Here is a 20,145-nt window from a genome sequence, read left to right on the forward strand (position 1 = left end):
CAACAGAATAAAGGGGAATAATCTATGATCATTTCAATACAGAAAAGGTATTTCACAAAATTCAATACATATTCATGATTAAAAACTCTCAGCCAACCAAGAATACGGTACTTTCTCAATCTGATAAAAAGTATGAACAAACAAAAATCTATTATTGAGTTATAGAAGTTCTTTATTTATCATTGATACTCGTCTTCTGTCAGATACAAATTTTGCAAATATTTCCTAGTCTGTGGCATGTCTATTCATTTTATTAATGGTGTCTTTTGATGACCAGAAGTTTAAAAATTTTTCAGTCTAATTAATGGTTTTTCCTTTTACGTTATTGCTTTCTGTGCTTTACACTAGGATAATATAAGAGAAAGAAATGGTTTTGGAAGAAATATGATGAGATAACCGACACTAGTATAAATAAGGCACTTAACGTGTTTGTTGAATGATTCTCTTTCAGCTTGGTGTTAAACACAAACATGATGAGCACATCTATGGCTTCATCATGATTTTTAATATAAATATAGATTAGGGCAGGGTGAAGGAGAGAGTCTATAACTCACCTTCTAAATATGCCTTCCAGGTCATTATCAATGCAATCATCAGTGCTCCTTGGAAACAGATGTGCAATAGACCCTAAATCCAATGAATTCTGAATCAACATGACTGTTATCATCTGGCCTTCAGTAATTCATTTTGTTTACAAGAAAGAAAAATGTCATGTTGGAAACAGGGTATGCTGACACTGTAAAGGCTTATCCATCTGCCAGAGTATTACAATTTTATCAGAACCTAAGAGGGTTCAGTGGGACTTGTTCTTAGTGAAAGGCTAGCTCCTAATCATCATTTTCTTTGCTAAGTGCCTTTAAGTCACGTGTTTAATAATTCATTCTAGAATTTTATCAGGGCTCATCACACTTATTGATCAGATTACACTTTCATTCCTTCTAAAATATTAGAACAAAAGTATTTCAGTAATTCTCTCTTCCCTGTGATTTTGCAACTATTATAAAGAGTGATTTTTAGTACCATGCAATGTAATTAACAAAGAGAACTCACTGAATACACTACACTGTTCTTTAAGTTTTTGCTCATTTACCTTAAAAGTAAACCCTTTTTTAAAAATCCATTATTTTCTTCTACCTTAAGGGTCATTTCCTGAGTGAAAAAGATGGGGCTGTCCTACTTTTTTCTGTAATGTTAAACTTTAAATCATACACAAATTCCATAAAAAATATATCAGTGAATCTGTCCCCCTGCTGACTGCTTCACGTACTAAAGGCACGGGGAATGCTGTTGGTTAATCCAGACAGAATGGAGACTTCTGTCCTAGAGAAGCTATTACAGCCTTAAAACTTTTTCTGAACATGCTCTTTCAGTGCACATATGAAGACTCTCAATAAATGGCGAACTTGAAAAGTTTGTATCACCATAAATATCATCACATTTTAGAGTGTTACAATTTATGATAAAGCATCCCCATTACCTTCAGATGGGTGTGTTTCCCAGCTGTTAAACACTGAATTTCAAATCTCAACAAATTATTTCACTCACAGGACAATAAATCTGGTCCAAGTATGACGTGTGTGTTTTTCTGAAGGGTGGGATGGAGGTAGAGCAGGGCTAGACGAAATGCACAAAATGCCCCTTTTCATTTCCTCTGCTAAAGTATAATTGTGACTGGGGAGTATGAACTCCAAGGGTAGCATACTTCGCTTTCCCCTCAGACTACTCCACGTTCACAAAGCAAAACATGTGCTATTTTTAATAAATGAAAAGTTCACATTGATACTTCTAGACTTGATAGTTGAGGAGCCTGATAATAGGATATCCCAGACTTTACATTTTAACAGTGGTTCAAATCCAATTGGTGTCAGCAATGACCTCAAATCAATTATCACTCATACTTCATTGCTGCTCGGTGATTTGAAACCCACTTCTAATCTAAAGCCTTTCATGTCTCTGGTTAAAGAGAAGTCAATGATTGAAGTACATCTACATAAACTACCTGCTCATATCCAAAATGTATACTAACAGGATAAATGTAAATTTTTATTAATAACCTTGCAGTGTTTTTCATTCTAAGTTTAGTTAGAAGAAAGGTAAGGAAATACATTTTATAAATGTGCAGGCTCCGAAATTTGTAAACCAAAACAGGGATAGACTGTATATATTGCTAGCTTGCCTTATCTTATAAAGGAAATATGTCAAACAGATTTTTATTCCTAATCATTTTATAGTTCAATTCTTATTCACATATTTATTCATTTGGGAAGCACCATAGATCAGTGAATGAGGATTGGAGGCAAAAGACTCTGACTCTAAGTCACTAATTAGCAAACTAACCTGAATCTCTCTATGTGAGCTGAGGATAACGATATGTGCTGACTTGTTCAAGTTTCCATAAGGACTAAATGAGATGCTGCATGTAAAGCACTTTCCCTTTACCATCTACGCCGACTCCTCACCAAGGTAGCGACTGTCATTGTCATCATTCAACAAATACTTACTGAGCACATAAACGAGTAAACTAAATGAATGTTATAATTGAGGAATTTCTTGCTTATTGTACCTACCCACTGCAGGCTGTCAAATCCAATTCGGCTCCCTTTGGATTTTGATATACCAGCTCCATGCTAGGAAGGTAACAAAAGAACATTATAGTAAACCCGAAGCCCAGCATGCAACACTACATTTAGGATAGGCATGAGATTCAAACTATATCACTGGCTCATAATCATTAAAAAGCATTCACCAAATACCTGTTTTCATACAGTCATGAGCTAAGAATTCTACCGTTACATAATACAACTACCCAAGATGGAAAACACTGACAGATTATAGTAAGTTAAGTTATTAAACAGTAAGGTATATATATGACCAACATCTCTAAACTAATTTCCATGAATGAATAGTAAAGTTTTTGCTCCCTCTTTGGAATTAGGGTTTATCTATTTGGCTCCATATCCCTAACTTCAGCTTATCTCCACACACTGAGTTGGTGTTTATACACCTTGGCAAGGTGATAAAAAAGCGTAATAATATTTACGGAGCAGCTCCTAAGTGCACTGTGTTTGACATTTCCATACATGAATTATGTATTCCCATCTATCTCATATAACAACCCTGCCAAGTAGGCATGATTTCTGTTTTACAGATAGCTCCAGTGCCCAGTTTCCCTAACATGCATCATAATGTCAAGGGTTGACTTTTTTAAGAATATTTTCAGAAATATTCAAAGAATCAGTTCTCATTTGATAAGCCCCCAAATACTTTAAAAGTAACAGGAGAAAGAATGTCTGATGGCCTAAAGACAAGAGGAAGACTGTCGCAAGTTCAAAGAGCCAAAGAGGTTTCTTATGCCTTCAAAGTGTTCTTTATCTGTAAGGCGCAGATGGGAGCATGCGGAAGAAGAATCAGAATAGTCTCACCCTAAAAAGGAAATGTGCTCCAAGTTTCTAACAAGGAGACTCATCTCGCCCTAAACCTCAAACTCAAGGGCATCTTAATTCTCCTTTGTATTGCCAGTGCCTAACATGATGGTTGGTAATTAGTAAGTGCTTAATAAGGGTTTGTTAATTGGAGGGAAGGAGGGATATGCCCAGTAACGAAGGTCTAATCAGAACTGGTCTTTCCTCACAAGCTCAGCAACTTGGACAGTAACATTTTAACAATAACATTTTAATACTTGAGGATATTTGAGAAAAAAACAACAAAGAGGCAGCTTTGTCATTCCCTTCAGTATAAAAACAAGATATTATCTCTCCTATTTGAAATAATTAGAAAAAAAAACCCAAACGCTCTTGACTCCTCTTTTCCCAATTAACAATTTTCTGTCCCCCTTTACAGCAAAACTCCTCTTGAGCTGTGTTTTCACTCCTCGAATTCCTCTCCTTACATGAATTCTCTTGAGCTTAGCATTCCCTCTGTCCTTGAGGTACTTGGTCTGTCAAGAATTGTTGATCACCCCTCTCTCCCTTAAACGCTCCATTCGCTGGGCTCTCAGGGTCCCCACACTTCTAGTTCTCCTGCTATTTCTCTCTGGCTACCCAGTCTTCTTGGCCTCATTTCCTTGTTCTTCCCACCTCCCTGACATGTCGGAGGCTCCCAAAGCTCAGGCCCTGAGACTTTTCTCTCATTTACTCTATGTTCACTTACTTGGTAACTAAACTCATCTTCTCCTGTGGCTTTAAACACCATCTGTATGCTTACAACTCCCAATTTACATTCCCAACCATACCCGTCCTTTGAACTCCAGATTATTTATATATAGACCCAACTGTCTATTCGCCTTCTTCATTCGGATGTCAAATAGGCATTTAAAACTTTACATGCACAAAAAACAAACAAACAAAAACAACAACCCCCCCTGCCCCCTCCAACTCTTGATCTTCACTATTCCTCAAACTTGTTTCTCCCGGTCAGTCTTTCCCATCTCAGTAAACAACATCTCCCTTCCAATTATCTAGGCCAAAAATACTAGTTATCCCAGGCTCTTTTCTGTCATTCCTACCTGAAATCTAGCGCATCAACAAATCGTGTCAGCTCTACCTTCCATTTCTCACAAACTCCACCACTAACTCCTTGGTCTAAACCATCATCATCTCATGTAAATTACTAGAATCGCCTTCTAACTGATCTTTGTGTTTCAGCTCTTGACCCTACAATCTATTCTCAGCAGAGTACCCAGTCTATTTCTTTTTAAAATAAAGTTGGATCATGTCAAATATCAGCTCAAAACCTTCCTATATTTCCTAGTCTAACTCAGAATAAAAGCCAGTCCTTTTGTCGTACAAGGCCCTAAACAATATGGAGCACTCTAACCTTACCCAGTATTCCCCCCACAACCCCCAACAATTTTCTTTGGTGTTCTCAAAACTAGGAGGCATGCTTCTGCCTCAGGACCTTTGCTCTTCCTTTGGTTTCTACCTACTATGCACCTCTTTTAGATATCCATATAGCTCATGCTCTTTGAATAGACTGTTTCCTCTTTTCATAATGGCCCTCCCATCCTTTTTCACCTGGAGAGCTTCTACTCATTCTACAAGACCAACTCAAAATATTATTTCATCCATGAAATAGCCAGTCATAACCCTCTCAAGTAGGTTATCCAGCAGTTCCTCATTCCCTAACAAAGGGCGCTTACCTAAGCTCGAAGGGTGAAGGATAAGAACACAGGAGGATAGTTTTGTAGGCCCTAAAGATATACAAGTATTGTGGTCCTTTTAAAGAAAAAGAATGAAAACTTTGTAAAAACATATAACTTTGTAAACATAGCCTTAAGGCCCCTCCAAGGGCCTTGGAAGTGAGGGGCCCTGTAATTTAATTTTATTGTCTTAATGGTTAATCCACCTCTGGGGAGGAACAGTTACTGGCACCCAGTGGCTACAACTGTGGCTGTATAGAAGGAATGCAGTCACCATTAACCAATGACCCTATAAATAGAGAACCAAGAGGATAAATAATCCGATCTCTTTCCTCCTCGTTTCCACTCTCCATGTGCTGCTTCCCACTGGCTGAGCCCACATGGAAAGCAAGGGCGGGGAGCTCAGCTAATGCAGCCCCCAGAGGCCAGCCTCCCAAAGCACAGGGTACGGTGAGGAGAGGACTCGGAGGGCAGACACTGTACGCCATGCCATGCTAAGGGGTTTACACCTTCCCACAGGTACGTATGCAGAGAATAACTAGATCAGATCTGTACCTAAGAAAAAAGAACTCTAACAGCTGTACGGAGGAGGATTACAAAGGCTAGAGATTAAAGGACAGAAGGGTTAAGTGAAGTAAGTAGAGCAGGGTTTTATGATGTGTGCTTTGAAGAAGTAACTTATCACGTTGCTATCATTTGTTTATGTCTCTTTATATGTTTCTTAACCCCTTGCCCCTTCAACTCCAAACTCCCCCACGGATTACACTGATTCACATCATTTTGCCTCATAGCCTAGTATTGTGCTTTGGCACACAGTAAGCCCTCAACACCTGACAAATGAATGACTGAATGTTCTAGAAGAAATGCCATATAGTTAAAAGTCAAGAGGTTAAAAAAAAAAGTCTAAACATGTTTTGAAGCATTGTCTATGGGATCTATGGAGTGAAAATTGAAGTGAAATAAATAATTAAGAGGAGAGATGGAATCAGATGCCCAAAAGGACTGTCAGAAAAAGCCTGGTGGCTACCAGTGATACCAGATATCTGGATACCGGAACTCCACTGATAAATGAGTCAAATGAAGATGTGCCATCAACGAAAAAGCATCTGGAAAATAGGTAAATATTTAAGGAAAAATCTTGTTAGTTTTAAAAGACAGTATCCAAGAATGAGTTTCTGACAGAAACCAAAACACCACATTTTTAATTCAGCATGATCGCGAATCATTGCTATATAGAATCAAATGGTAATACTTAAAAAGAAAAATGAAGTCTTCAATAACTGACTTGTTTAAACCTAAGGACCATGCACACTAACCGGGGCAAGTCCACCCCCTCCAGGCAGCCTTCCATTTCTGTATCTCAGGGCCCTTCCTTCCGGCAGAAACGCACTTGCTCCCGTCACTGGAGGTGTTAGTGGACGGGGCTCACAAGTGTAATCTGCAATGGTGGGAAAGCTGTGTTTCTTAATAGCCAAAACTGCTTGGCCAGAAAAATCTTTACAGTCTAAAGTTGGAGAATAAATGAAAGAATAAAAAAATATCCGCCAATTCTAATAAAAACAATCCTTTCACTTTTCTCCTGGATGCTGACAGGAGTTGGGGGACATGGACTGATGGGACAGGAAGAGAGGGACAATAGCATCTATCAAAGTTTACCATACGTAATTGGACTATCACATTACACTTCCTCCAGCAATGACCTGTCAGTCATCCTTCAGAGCAAGATGGAACTAGCCAACAGTCAAATAACAGCAAAGAAAAATCATGGTTTTTGTACGATGTTAGCAAGTAACTGACCAACTGAAAATATTTCAAAAACCTTTGCTGCACATGGCCTAACTGGCTACAAGATTTATTTCTACTCCTATTGTAATAATGGTATCCAACATTGTGCACTGTGAATGACTATTGCCAGACTCGAAATCCAAACTCTCCTTTCAATTCTCTTTCCCTGGCTTTTAGCCAAACACACACAGGTTACCTAACAATGCAAAGTAAGACATCTTAGCACAGACCCTGTAAGTGGTCTCCTCAGAAGTAAGAACAGCTGATGAGTACAGACACTGCTGTGGCTTATGGGACTAAGTCAAGAATATCACTCAAGTTTGGTTCACTCAGCGCTTTACACAAACACAGTTCATTGACTTTGTCTTCCCGCCACTAAGGCATCAATATTTCCTGGTTTTCTGTTGAGATTCAGCATTCCTTAAAGCCATCTCATTTCATATCTCCTCATCAATCTTCCAGTATTTTGTTGAACATACTTGTATTTACACACCACAGTAGCATTATGAGTGAAGAACAGGTTACAGGACCTGAACTTGGCGACCTTGAGCAAGAACCTTAACATACCTGGGCTTCACTTATTTATGAAAAAGTGACAAATTTAAGCTCATAAGGACACTCAAATAATTAAATACGATTTTATGTATCAAGTTCCAGTGGAAACCTTAAAAGCACGAGAAGATATAAGCTATTAACACTGCCGTCTTCTGAGCATCTACATGTATCGGACATTAAGTTAGAAGCATTACCTATATCATTTCATCCAGCAAAGTTGCTATTAGCCCCATTTCAAGAAATTGAAGCTCAAAAACCTTAAGTAACTTGCTGAAAGCCAAACAACCAAATGAGGATTCCTTCTCAGGACTATACAGGCCCCAGACTCAAGAACTACTGCTGTTGTCACCTTTATCAACTTATTATGAGTTCCCTGAGAGTAGGCTCCACATTCTATTTATCTCTATATTCCTACAAAGCGCCCTGTATATAACAAGTAAACATAAATATAGGTTGAGTGAGCACATAATTATAATCACCCCACAAAAATGAGAATCTCAGTAAGAAAATATTTCTGCAAGGGTCTGAAAAACTGTGATTCATTTTATGTACTAGAAAAGAAAAGTACGTTAGGAAAATACACAGCTAAAATGAAACCTCATGATGAGAAAGGAGAAAAAAGTTACCTTTGCTGATAAATAGTGCTTGTAGTAGTACAACTGAAACAGCAGAAATGCAGAACTTGTCAAAGTTAAAAGCGCCAAAATCACGTTCTTATTGATTCTGCTCATTAGTCTGCAGTGGTCACTTGCTTGGCTTTTGAAAGTAACCCGGTTGGTTTCATCTTTTTGGATAAGAAGATAATCTTGTTTTCCGTGACCAAAAAGATATTTCTAAAGAGAAAAAAAATCCTATTTTTAATTTTTCACTTCTAATAACCATCAACAAAGAAAAAGTTATCTAAAGTTCTACAGAACATTCTTCGATTTGGTAATTTCCTATGCTGAAGAAATAATCAGATATGAGACTAAATCTGAAAGAATAGAAATGTTTATCATGCGGGGCGGCCAGTTAACCTGGTTAGAGCGCAATGCTCATAACACCAAGATTGCTGGTTCGATCCCCACGTGAGCCACTGAGCTGTGCCCTCTACAACTATTATAAATTGACACAACTACTTGCCTTGGAGCTGATGGGTCCTGGAAAAACACACTGTTCCCCAATAAAAAATAATAATAATAATAATAATAAAAAGTTTATCATGGCATTCTTTACAATTGTAAATAACAAAAACCATAAATGGGATATTTATATAAACTGACCAACAGTGACAGGGGGGCTTCTCCCCGAGTTTCCAATTCAGTAGACCTGGTGTGGGGCCTCTGAACTTGCATTTCTGACAAGTTCCCAGGCGATGTTGATGCTGCTGACCATACTCAGAACCACTTCTACAGAACAAATAAAACATGTTTTTTGTCAAAGAACACCATCTATATGATAGCTCTCAGTTTTTGGAGGGGAATTAGGATGTGGTCAGTTTTATAAAATAAAGACCCCTGTGTATGTTTTCAGTTTTTGCAAGTGTAAAGAGAGCCATTATAAAAATTTTTGTTCTTTCATCTTTAGTCCCATCTGATTTTCTTTAGGACAAGAAATTTAACATAGTTCTACTACTTCTCACCTCCTCTCCACTGCTTGATTTTGGTTAAATAAACTAAATTTAGTTCAAGTGTTTCTCTTTCAAACGGACTTTTATTAGTTATTTCTATGTTGTTATAGTTCTATTATAATCTGTACCTACAAATCTCACAGTTTTTGGTCTTATTCCTACTATGTTCCCTACCAATCCTTTTGCTGTGTCATCTCTGTTCATCCACTACATGGCTGATATTCACCTTCTCAGAGTTTATAAAAAAGAACTTATGGGTACTATTTACCTTGAGTTCTTGCATTGTTCAAAACTGGTTGGCAATTGGCAATTTGGATTTGCGGTCACATTTTCTCTCCCCTGATGACTTATAGGTTTTGTACCACTCTCCTATAATGCTAAATATTCCTTAACAATATCTGATCCTTCCCACAGCACTCCCTATAGGTAAGCTGATCATTTTAATGGAATGGGTAAAGAACACATTTCTTACCTTTGAAGTCCAATTTTTAAAAAACTAGTATGTAATGACGTTGATGACTATAAGTTACTTTTCCTCACTGTGTGCCCCTCAACCTGCAGAATCAAGGTTTCTTTTGGTTGTGCAAAGTTTCCTTAAGTTATGTTTGAATATTTTTCTGTTCTAATGTTGAACTCTTCCTTTCCATAACTACAATTCAGCACTTGTTTCAATGCCTTTCATTCCCATTCCACTTTGTCCAACTTTCAAAAGCCTATTACCATGTCTTTTACTGAATTTTCAACAATATTAATTCTCCTTTTTGCTCCCAATGTGGCCTTTTATTTCTCCAATTTTATTTTTCTTTCTGTTCTTTCTTGAGCTCTGCCAGATTATAATTCACCATATATTGTTCTTTTATTATTTCTTCCTAGCTCTTGGGCCAATCAACTTGGTCTCTTATTTTTAAAAAGTGATTGTTTTATTAAATTCTTTAGGCCAGTACAGTTTTCTCATGGGTTCTTTGTCACTTGGTATTCCCTGTTTCTTTTCTCCCAGATCAGTTATTTGCAAAGAGATTGTGGAAGGAAGAAACAAGGCTGTGTTTGGGACCAGAAGATAGTCCCTCTGGCACACAAGAAGCTCTTTATGACAGTGTTTTGTGCATGTTTGTGTGAGAGACAGAGAGAATGTGTGTGAGAAAAAGTAAGAAAATGGTGGTTAGCCATTACTTCTTGCCTCATCAAGAGAGTGCTTCCTGCAAAGATGGTGTATCTGTGTGCTTCCTCAATTGTTCTTCCTTTCTTGCTAGTTCATGTTGCCAAACAATCCAAGGAAGCTCTCACTGCCTTCCTATGCATCCTGATCCCGCTATAAACGGGAGATGTCTCTCTCCTTGTTCTGCCAGCTCCATCGGAGACCTCTTTCTACCAGCATACTCTTTTCATTTCTTCCTACTTACATTTGACAACCATTTCTCAAGCATTTTGATTTGGAGTTACAGGATTTCTAGTCTCATTGAAGACATGATTACATCTCTAGCTCTTATTCTCCTTGCTGTTTCGGGGTAATTTCAGAGAGAAGGCACAAATGTCTTTGCCATCTTAAATCAGAAGTCATGGTTTGGGATTTCAAAACAATCCAGATGAGCTTCCAGAGCTAAAGCTGATATAAAGCAATACTAAGAGATTATATAAGGTCAACAAACTACTTAAAAGAAATTATATTTACAGTGATGAGAATAATCTACTGGATATACAGATAATTATTATATTAAGCAAAGATAATTGAATAAATAATGATTATTTTCTATCTCCTAACATTGAAAACTAGCAATGTAAAATAACATTGATGATGGTATTAGGTTTTGTTGCCAGCTAAAACAGGCTAAAACAAAACAATCAAATACTCTGATCAGGGCAGCTCACAAGATAACAAGAATATCCTTCATTTTCAAGATTTCAGCTCAGTTTCTTGCACTTGTATTAAATAGTGCATCAATGTATACTAATTCCTAATGAAATCTAAGTGGCATTCAGATTGTGCCAAAGCTTAGCCTGTTCTATGCCTGAATTAATAAATGGGAAAGAGCATGAAAGGCCTATATAAACCACTACGGAAACACAAAGTCCCAATTAATATCTTACTCTCTCTTTGGACACATCGCTAATCTAATTAATTCTTACATGAAATAAACCTCCACAATATGTCATCACTTACTACTTTTTATTATCAAGATGATATCCAATTAACTTTACTTCATTGTTTATTTTTCATAAATGCCAAGGCAATTCAATTGCAAAGGAGGAATATTAGCTTGTCAAAACATTCCTTTTTGCTAGCGCTATCTCCGCATTAGGAATGTAGTTAAAATGAATAATGTGATACTTTAAAAAAAAGAGAGGCCAAGGATTGTTGATTTTACCTCTAAAATATCTCTGGCATCAACTCCCCCTTGTTTTTCACTGTCATTCTAATCTAGATTTTAATTGTACCTAATGTCCTCATTTTAAATGATGTGTCCACTTTCTACCTATCCATCCATCATCTTACCTGTACACTGACAGATGTATCAAGTTGCTGATAGATGAATCAAGTTACACCACAATCACAACTATTCAATGGCTCTCTACCACCTACAAATGAAGTTCAAGTTCCATACAATAAATAGCATTTGAGGGTATACACAATCTAACTGAACGTAGGCAAATTTTCTAGGTTTTCTCCCACTTCACACATTCCACGGTTTTGCCCAAGTATTCCTGCAACACATCCCACATTTGCCTGCCTCTTTGCTTTTGTTCATTTCCTCTTGTCTGAAATGCTGTCATCCATTTCCATAAAACCACTTTACACCTCTTTTCATAGCTCGTTTTAAATGACCCTTCTTTTATGAAGCTTTTCACACTCTTCCAAGAAAAGTGATCTCTCCTAGCCCTAAACCCCTAGTTTTACCGTCTTGCAGGGAATAAATATTTGTTGCCAATAAATAAATAAATAAATAAATAAATATTTGCCTATTACTGTCTACCATAATAGGCAAAGATGTCCCCAAAATGCTAAGCACTGGAGAAAAAATGATAAATACCACAAAGTTCCCCATCTCTAAGAGTTTAGAGATGAATATAAGAGTTTTTAAAAAAGGGCTGGTGATGGTGATGGTGGTGGAGGGTGTGATGTATCTAGAAAAAAGCACGGGAAGATTTTTCCAAAATGCACAAACACTATCCCTACCACCCCATTTCTATTATGAACTACTGCTCTAGTTTATTAGAGATAAATATCAGAGGCAGTATCACTAGTGTAATTGCTATGAAGCAATAAGTATAGGTTACTATGGGAACACAAGGAGAGGCAACTAATCCTAAAGCTTGTACTGCTTTCTATTTTGAATTATAGTTATTAGTACACATGAAATATCCCCTACCGGCCTATAGCTGGCTGAATTAATTTCAAGTAATAATAAGTACATACACTAAGTACACTCAAATATACTCCACAGTGCTCAAGAGCACACAAAACTTTTAAAGTTTTTATCTTAAAAAGTTCTGTCCAACAGGAACTTTTACGATAAAACAGAATGTGAAATATGAAAAAGTGATTTTTTTGTTTAGAGTTTAAAGCCCATACTTGGTTCTAACTCCCAAATAATAAACATTTAAAAACAACATATGAAGAAATATGGCATAGAACCAAAATAAAAATATTATTTGTGTATATATTTCACTTTACATGTGACACATTAGCTATTATAATAGAAATGCTGGAAAGGATAGGTAATGTATTTTCTTACTTATACTTTGGTAAAGCTTCCTAAAGAAGATAGTATATCATGTCTAATGGAAAAGAAAGAGTACTGCAGAAATAGTAAAATAAAATGAGGGGAAAAAGGGAAAAAAAGACAAAGTGTTTTAAAAAAAAAAAGATGTAATGGGATACTACGGGGAGTTATGAGTTTAAGTAGCCCAAGTATCTTCAAGTTCTAACGCAAATATGAGGTTAATATCAATGTGGTATATTTCAGCACAGTTATTCTCAGATGCTGTGGAAGGAGGCCATAACTGGCACATGAACTGAGGTTTGGCAATGAAGAAGAATGGGTAGGTCTGCTTCCCAACTGAACCTTTAACAGATTATGGTGTCAAGGCCATCAATCCCCTCGGTCTTTGGGCCTGGGGTAGCTAGAGCCCAAGACTGGACACCTCCAGCCAAGAACAAACACATTCCTTTATCCTTTCTTTCAACCCTTTATTATCAATTTCACTATGTGCTAAGACATGAAAAAGGTTGGTAGATGAAATCCATACACAAATGTGAAAGAAAATGTACAGGATGGGAGTACAAGGTAATTTTCAGGCTCTACATCCAATGAGCAGCATTTCATGTTCTTTCACCTTGCCATTTGTCCTCTCACACTATCACTTGTTCTTTAAAGGTAATGGCATGAGACTTAGGCAGCTGTCTTCTCCTGATGTCCCCCCCTTACTACTGCCCTTCTTTTGAGAATCATGTGGGTAGGGATCTGTTTGAAAGAATGTCTAACTGCCTGACTTTTTTATTCTACTTCTCCCCACTCCTTCCTTCTGGATCACCTATCTTGACACCAGAGGCCCTCGGACAAGAAACGACCAGCCCTGATACCTCGCTCGGGTTCACAAGATGATGTGTGGTCCCCTCAATGCTGCTAACTTATTCCGGGACATTGGGAAGTGAGATGGAGGCATGGGTGGTATGAATCAGACAGAAGTGAAATTCAATTATTCAAATATTGCAAAAATAAAACAGCAGGCTAAACTACAGAGAAGATAAAGGGTAGTGTAATTAGGCAAATGCATGTTTAGAGAGATGAGGTAGCAGATTAGAAGGCACAAAGAGAAAATGCTTCTGAAGATGTATTCAGAGTTAAGACATGAAAAAAAACGAAAACAACACAACATTTTTAGTCACTCTAAGCCAAAAAAGGCACAGTAATAATAGATGTTATCCAATCTTCCCTAAATACTGCTGGTCCCTCAGGTTGTTCATTTCCTTTCCTTTCATTATTAACTTCTCAAAAGAGTGTCAGTAGCTTGTAAATAAAGGTTAGACTGCAAGGAGTCTCTTTATCTGCTTACCACTCATTCACATCTTAACCCTTTGCAATATAACCTCTATCTCAATATGCTGGCACCCGAAGATAAAACAAATTAAGTCTCTCCATTTGATGCTTCAGGAAAATCATAAATATATAGTGAATCCTTTCTGAATGACAATGGAGTAATGAGGTTTTTGAAAGAATGTCTGAAATCATAGGCCTAGATAAGAGAAGACGTGAAGACAGGAGGGAACTGATATTACAGGGGCAAAGTAAAAGGGCGAAGAAGAGGTATTTCTTAATACGCCTACTATTACACATTTACTATAAAATCTGGGGTGCTTCTAGGTTGGTGAACCAGAACAAATCTACATGCTGGGGACGGGGGTGGCACATCCCAAACTGCCCAGGGACAGAAGCGCCTATGTTTGGGACCCTTTTGGACCTTGCCAAATATACCTCTTCAACTAGCTGTTCATTTGTACCTTTTAATATCCTTTTACATAATAAACTGGTAATCTTATAAGTTAATAAATAAATAAATAAATAAATAAAAAATAAATAATCTGGATAGATGTTCACAAATGGATGCTTTCTTCACATTCTCTTACTTTTCATCATTTTATTAGGTACACTTCCCGTATCTACTAGTTAATTATTACATATAAATATTCCAGCTGACCAGTGGCTATGTCCTCTTGAACATTCCACTAGCATCTAAAACAATCACTGTCTACCTCCAAACCAGCTTTCTTTCATACTAGACCATCTATTCTGTTAATGGTACCCCTATTTTACCAATCATTTATGTTGAAAACAAAATCCTTTTTGTGGTTCTAACTCCACACCTAGTGAGTCACCAGACTGTGCATATTCTTCTCAGGGCCTCTGAAAGCTGTCATTCCATTGCCAGTATAGTTAGCCTAACAGAAAGGCCTTATTACCTCCGCCTAGATAGAAAGCTTCCTCCATGAAGTCTACCAGGCTTTCTTCAAAATACACATCTCAGGGACCAAAGTCCAATTATTTCTATAGTATCACTTTGTGTCACTCTCCCTGCTCTAAGACCTTCCATGGTATAACTGGCGCTATTCCCCTATATGAACCCACTGATACTCGTACAGAGCTGTCTCACCTTGGTGCCTTTACCTGTGGTATTCCTTCTATCTACTATGCTTCCTCTCCCCACCTCCTTCCCCCTGTCACTGTCTATTAAGTAGTTAAGAGTACAGGCTCTGAAGACAGACTGCTGTGTTCAAATCCTGCTCTGCCACTTGCAGCCTGTATGACCCTGGGCAGGTTACTTAATCTCTCTATGCCCCCATCTTTAAAATGCATCTATAAAAGGAACTTGACTCGCGGGGCTATTCTGAGGACTGAACAAATGAATATACACAGAAAGCACTGAATATCACCTAGAACATGATAAATATACAATGCTAGCAACACTTAATAATAGTCATCTTAAAGGTCTACTAGCAACTCCCGCTGCTCTAAGACAATTAAAGTCTTCCTCCTTTATATTACCACAGCACTGTGTATTTGTACTATTTTTGCACTCAGTCTTACATTACAGTTCCTGGAGACAGGAGGCTGTCATGCGTTTCCATATTCCCCAGTATTCCATATTCTTCCACAATAGAATTCAAGCTCAGACATAGGTTTTAAAAGGCAACTTCACACATATGATGGACCTCTGTGGCCCCAGAAGAGCTCTGTGCGCCCGGCGGAGTACAAAAGTATCTGAGACGAGTGCTGAACACGGGCAGCTGCAGGGCAAGAGGGACAGCCAGAGTTTATGTCACACAGGCCACTTTGGTTTGTTCCTTCATTCAACATTCACTAAACCCTATGTACTAGACACTGGACAACCTGCTTGCTGTTCCCTGTCTCAGAACTGTAGAATATAAACAATAGATTATGGTTATTTCAAAGGCAGCGGGAAGGTGCGGAACCAAGGATTTCTTTTGACCCAAACATTATTTACATAAGTTATATCATGGGTTCATTTAAGAGCTATCATTAAGAGTTAGCATACACAACAGAGTAAGAACAGTGGCTATCTTTGAGTTGGGATGAGTGTAGGTGCTTTTATTTTTGTTGTCTGTTTATCCTAGGTGAACATCAGTTGATTCTGTATTTAGGAAAAAAAAGAATAAGTTTTAAAAAAACAACTTTTAAAATTCTTCTCTCATTCTATGGCTCAATTGACAAATACTCATTTACTACAGCCCCCATGTTATAAGCTTTAATTATGTTAATATGTTCCCATTTTTGGAGTAACAGAATGATGTTAAACCAAGTTATTTTTAACTAAGTAAAGTCTGCCCCTCAAGAATTGCTTGGCTGGGGCGGCTGGTTGGCTCAGTTGGTTAGAGCACAGTGCTCATAGCAACAGGGTTGCCGGTTTGATTCCCACATGCGCCAGTGAGCTGTGCCCTCCACAACTAGACTGAAAACAATGACTTGACTGGGAGCTGATGGGTCCTGGACAAACACACTGTTCCCCAATAAAATTTATAAAAAAAAAATAAAAAAAAAGAATTGCTCGGTTGAGGACATTTGGGTATTGATCTTAGTAAAACAATAAAGCTAACAGAATCAAATGCAGGGCTGAGAGGGTATCAAGTACCTTCTACAACATATAAAGTATGAATATATGTACATACATAACATCTGGATGTTTACCAAAATGTCAATAATGGTTACCTCCAGGGGGTAGGAATTGGGGTGATTTTTACATTGTTCTTTTTGCTTTTCTATACTGTCCCAATATTTTAATAATGAGCATATACTATTTTCATAGACAATAAAACTATTAATAAAAAGAGACGATAAGTCATAGTAGTGGCTTAATAACTGCCACATCTGCTAGACAGGATCTAGATCTCTGCTACTTAAAAATATGGTCCTAAGACCAGCAACATCTGCACCATGTTGGAGCTTGTCAAAATACAGAATTTTCAGGCCCCCCTGCAGACCCACTGATTCAGAATCTACATTTCAGCAAGATCCTCAGGTGATTTCCTATGTACATTAAAGTTTGAAAATCATTGATCTAGATGCTAAGGCCTTTACATCGGGAAAGATAGGAGCAACATCTGCCTTGCTCACTACAACCTTAGCACTCAAGAGTGCCTGAAAAATGTATTTTTTGAATAAATAAATATGTAAATATTACTTCTGAGCAGACAATCAGAAAGACAGTGGAGATTATATCTATTTGAATTATTTTTTTTCAGCCATGTTCCCAGACGTGGGTGCTTACTATTTGCTGTAAATGCTGTTAAATGATTTTAATAAGAACGGTGGCCTCAAGAATTTCTATAACTATATGTAATCCTTTTTTAAAAGGAGTCCTTGCTCTTAGCTCTGCGATCCCCATGTCTCCTTCAACCACTGCTCTGGCCTCCTATCGATGAGCACATCCTATAGTTACTGTCTCTATAATCTATACCTCAAGGCAAATTCATTTTCAAGATTTTAACTACCACCTCTGACAGAAAACTTGCTCTTTTAAGTTCCAGTCTATGAACTCCATCTGCCTCTAGTTCCAACCCTATTTCCTACACCTCAAATTTAACATGTTCAAAAGTACCAATTTTATTCTCCATCAACTGTTTCCCTCCATCCTCAGACATGTTTCACAGGTTTTAGAGAAACCACCTAGTCCAACAACACCATTTTACAGGGAAAGGATCAAGAATTAAATGACAGCCCAAGAGGCTAGTTATTGGCAACACCAGAGCTCCAATCTGAATCACCTTACTCCCAATATACTACTGCATGCTGGAATTCTGATAGAATTCTCATTTCTGTCAACAGCACTTAAATTCACTTTTCAGAAACTCAGGTTCAAAATATCAACCACCTAGATCCACAAAATCAAGTCTGTATATTGTTGGCATGTCTCTACTTCTTTTCTTCCTTTTTAGAACATACTGCAGTTTCTTTCCACTTGTGATTCCTTCCACATCTAGTGCCATTCTTCCCAGATCTTCTAGCATCTCAAAACCTACCTCCACAAATAAGCTCTAAACTATGAAGGCCTAGTCCTGACTTCTCTGTCTTTATCCATGGTGCTCAACAGAGATGGTTCCGGGTTATTGAAACCCTATCCATCCTCAGACTACAGCTCAATCCCAGCTTTTTCTACTGAGCTTCTCTCTTTCCCCAATTCCCAACGCTCTGCTCCATGACTCACTTTGATATGTGTTCATAGGTTAACGTTTCTTCTTTGGAAACCTGCTATCTTCAAAAGTAGAAAGAACCTGATATCATCTAGGTCCTCTTTTTAACCTGAGAAAACTGAGGCCCAGATAGAAGAGATTTGCCGCATGTCACTTGAGAAATTGGTGATGGTGATGAAATCTAACCTCAGTTCTCCAGGTCCCTATCCCAAGCTTCCGTCAGTCACCTCGACACACATCCAGTCTTTCCTGGCATCCCCAACTGATAATGCAAACAACATGCAGGTGTTTAAAGCCATATGAAACTAATATGGCCACCCCATTAAGTACACAAAGAAGGTGAGGGCTTCAGTGAATACGTCTCCAAATAAACTAAAAGCTGAACCCACGAGGAAAGCATCAGAAGAGAAAAGTGATGGTTAATTACATTACCCGCTCTCTATAAAACTAGCTCCCCACGGCCCAAGGAAGAACGTATTCTTTCATGCGGCATCAAGGTCCTTCCCAGTTGAGACCCAGGGTTAGCTCCCGCCACATTCCTGGCCTTCCCTTTCACGCACCCATCCCTCCAGCCGTTACCGCTAAAATGCAGTGCTGCCCAAACCCGGCAGTTGCGTTCCTACTTCTGTACCTTTGCACACATTGGTCCCACAGATGGCAAGGCTCTCCTCTCCCCTCCCCGTGCCCCCCCGCCCCCGATCCTCTCACAAATCCCGAGAGGGCGCTCACGACCTGTTCAAACGTTACTACCCCAACCCAGGTCCTACAAGGTCTCGATCGCCCTCCAAAACTGAACCTGTCCCAGGGTGAGGATTTTACTTGCGGACACGCGCAGGAGCGTGGGAAGGACTGCCCGAGTGGACGTCTACCCACTGAGTAGCCCCCCTGCCCTGAGCGCACTCACCCTGTGGCCTGTCTCGGCCGTGGGCGGGGGGCTGGGGGAGAGGGAGGGGCCCAGAAAGCTGGGGATGTCCAGTGAGGGCACTCGAGCCACAGGCAATTACCCATCCCCGCCAGCCAGCTAGCTGAGCGCCCCATACCTTACCTTACCCAACAGCAGCGGCCACTCTGCTTTACGGCACTCACAGCAACTGCTGCAAAAGGGGCCGTAAAGCGCAGAGCGGAGGATACTAGACTGGTCGGTGTCGGAGACGTTCCCACGGTCCTGACCCCAGCCTCAGCCTGTCCACTCCTGTCGCTTCCTCACCCCCCGAAGTTTACTGAGCCCTGGCGATTTCCTAGCTTTTGCGATCTAACCACTAAACTACAGCCCTATTATCTCTTGCCTAGATAACGACGACGGCAGTGCACCGAGGCGACCTGAGATTTTAGGAAATGGACCAAGAATTGGAGGCAGCAGCTGAGCTGTTTCTCAAAGCGTGTGAGTTTGCGAGATAAAATATAGGGTGCCAGTTAAATGTGAATTTCAGATATACAACGAATAATTTTTTAGTGCGTGTGCTATGCAGAAGGATTCGGAATAACTCCCTGAATTCAGTTTGGGTACCATCAGGAGAGATGGGGGAGAGTGGGAAATAGAGGTTGCGTTTAATATTGCTCATGAGGCTGAAATGCCTGCATGACCTCCAAGCTCCAGCGCACTGTTGCAATGCGGTTTAGGTCTGGAAATATACACACAAACAATTCCGGACCTGGTTCTTTAAGTTTTAACAGTGTCACCCAAAGGAATATTAAGGATCGGATATGAATCCGTCTTGACATGAATTTTGGAAACTATAAAGCACTAAACAAATCACAATCATTTTGTTTTTGCTACAAAAATTACTATTAGCCCATAGTACAAACTGAAAATACTGTATTTATCCTGCCTTTCTTGTATGAACTATATTTCAGCGT

General features: G+C 38.8%; 1 protein-coding gene across 1 annotated transcript; it reads right to left on the bottom strand.

Annotated features, from left to right (window-relative positions):
• Window positions 1-554: 554 nt before the first annotated feature.
• Window positions 555-19,283, bottom strand: LOC109371262 (fukutin-like; the record flags this gene model as incomplete). The annotated part of the gene is made up of 4 exons (XM_019623684.1): window positions 19,193-19,283; window positions 8,104-8,310; window positions 2,568-2,627; window positions 555-627 (listed from the first exon to the last, which is right to left on the bottom strand). Coding segments are annotated over exons 2-4 (238 nt in total), but the record flags the coding sequence as incomplete, so codon positions are not given.
• Window positions 19,284-20,145: the final 862 nt, after the last annotated feature.

This window comes from Hipposideros armiger, unplaced genomic scaffold (genome assembly GCF_001890085.2).
Source record: "Hipposideros armiger isolate ML-2016 unplaced genomic scaffold, ASM189008v1 scaffold_558, whole genome shotgun sequence".
NCBI classification, from domain to species: domain Eukaryota; kingdom Metazoa; phylum Chordata; class Mammalia; order Chiroptera; family Hipposideridae; genus Hipposideros; species Hipposideros armiger.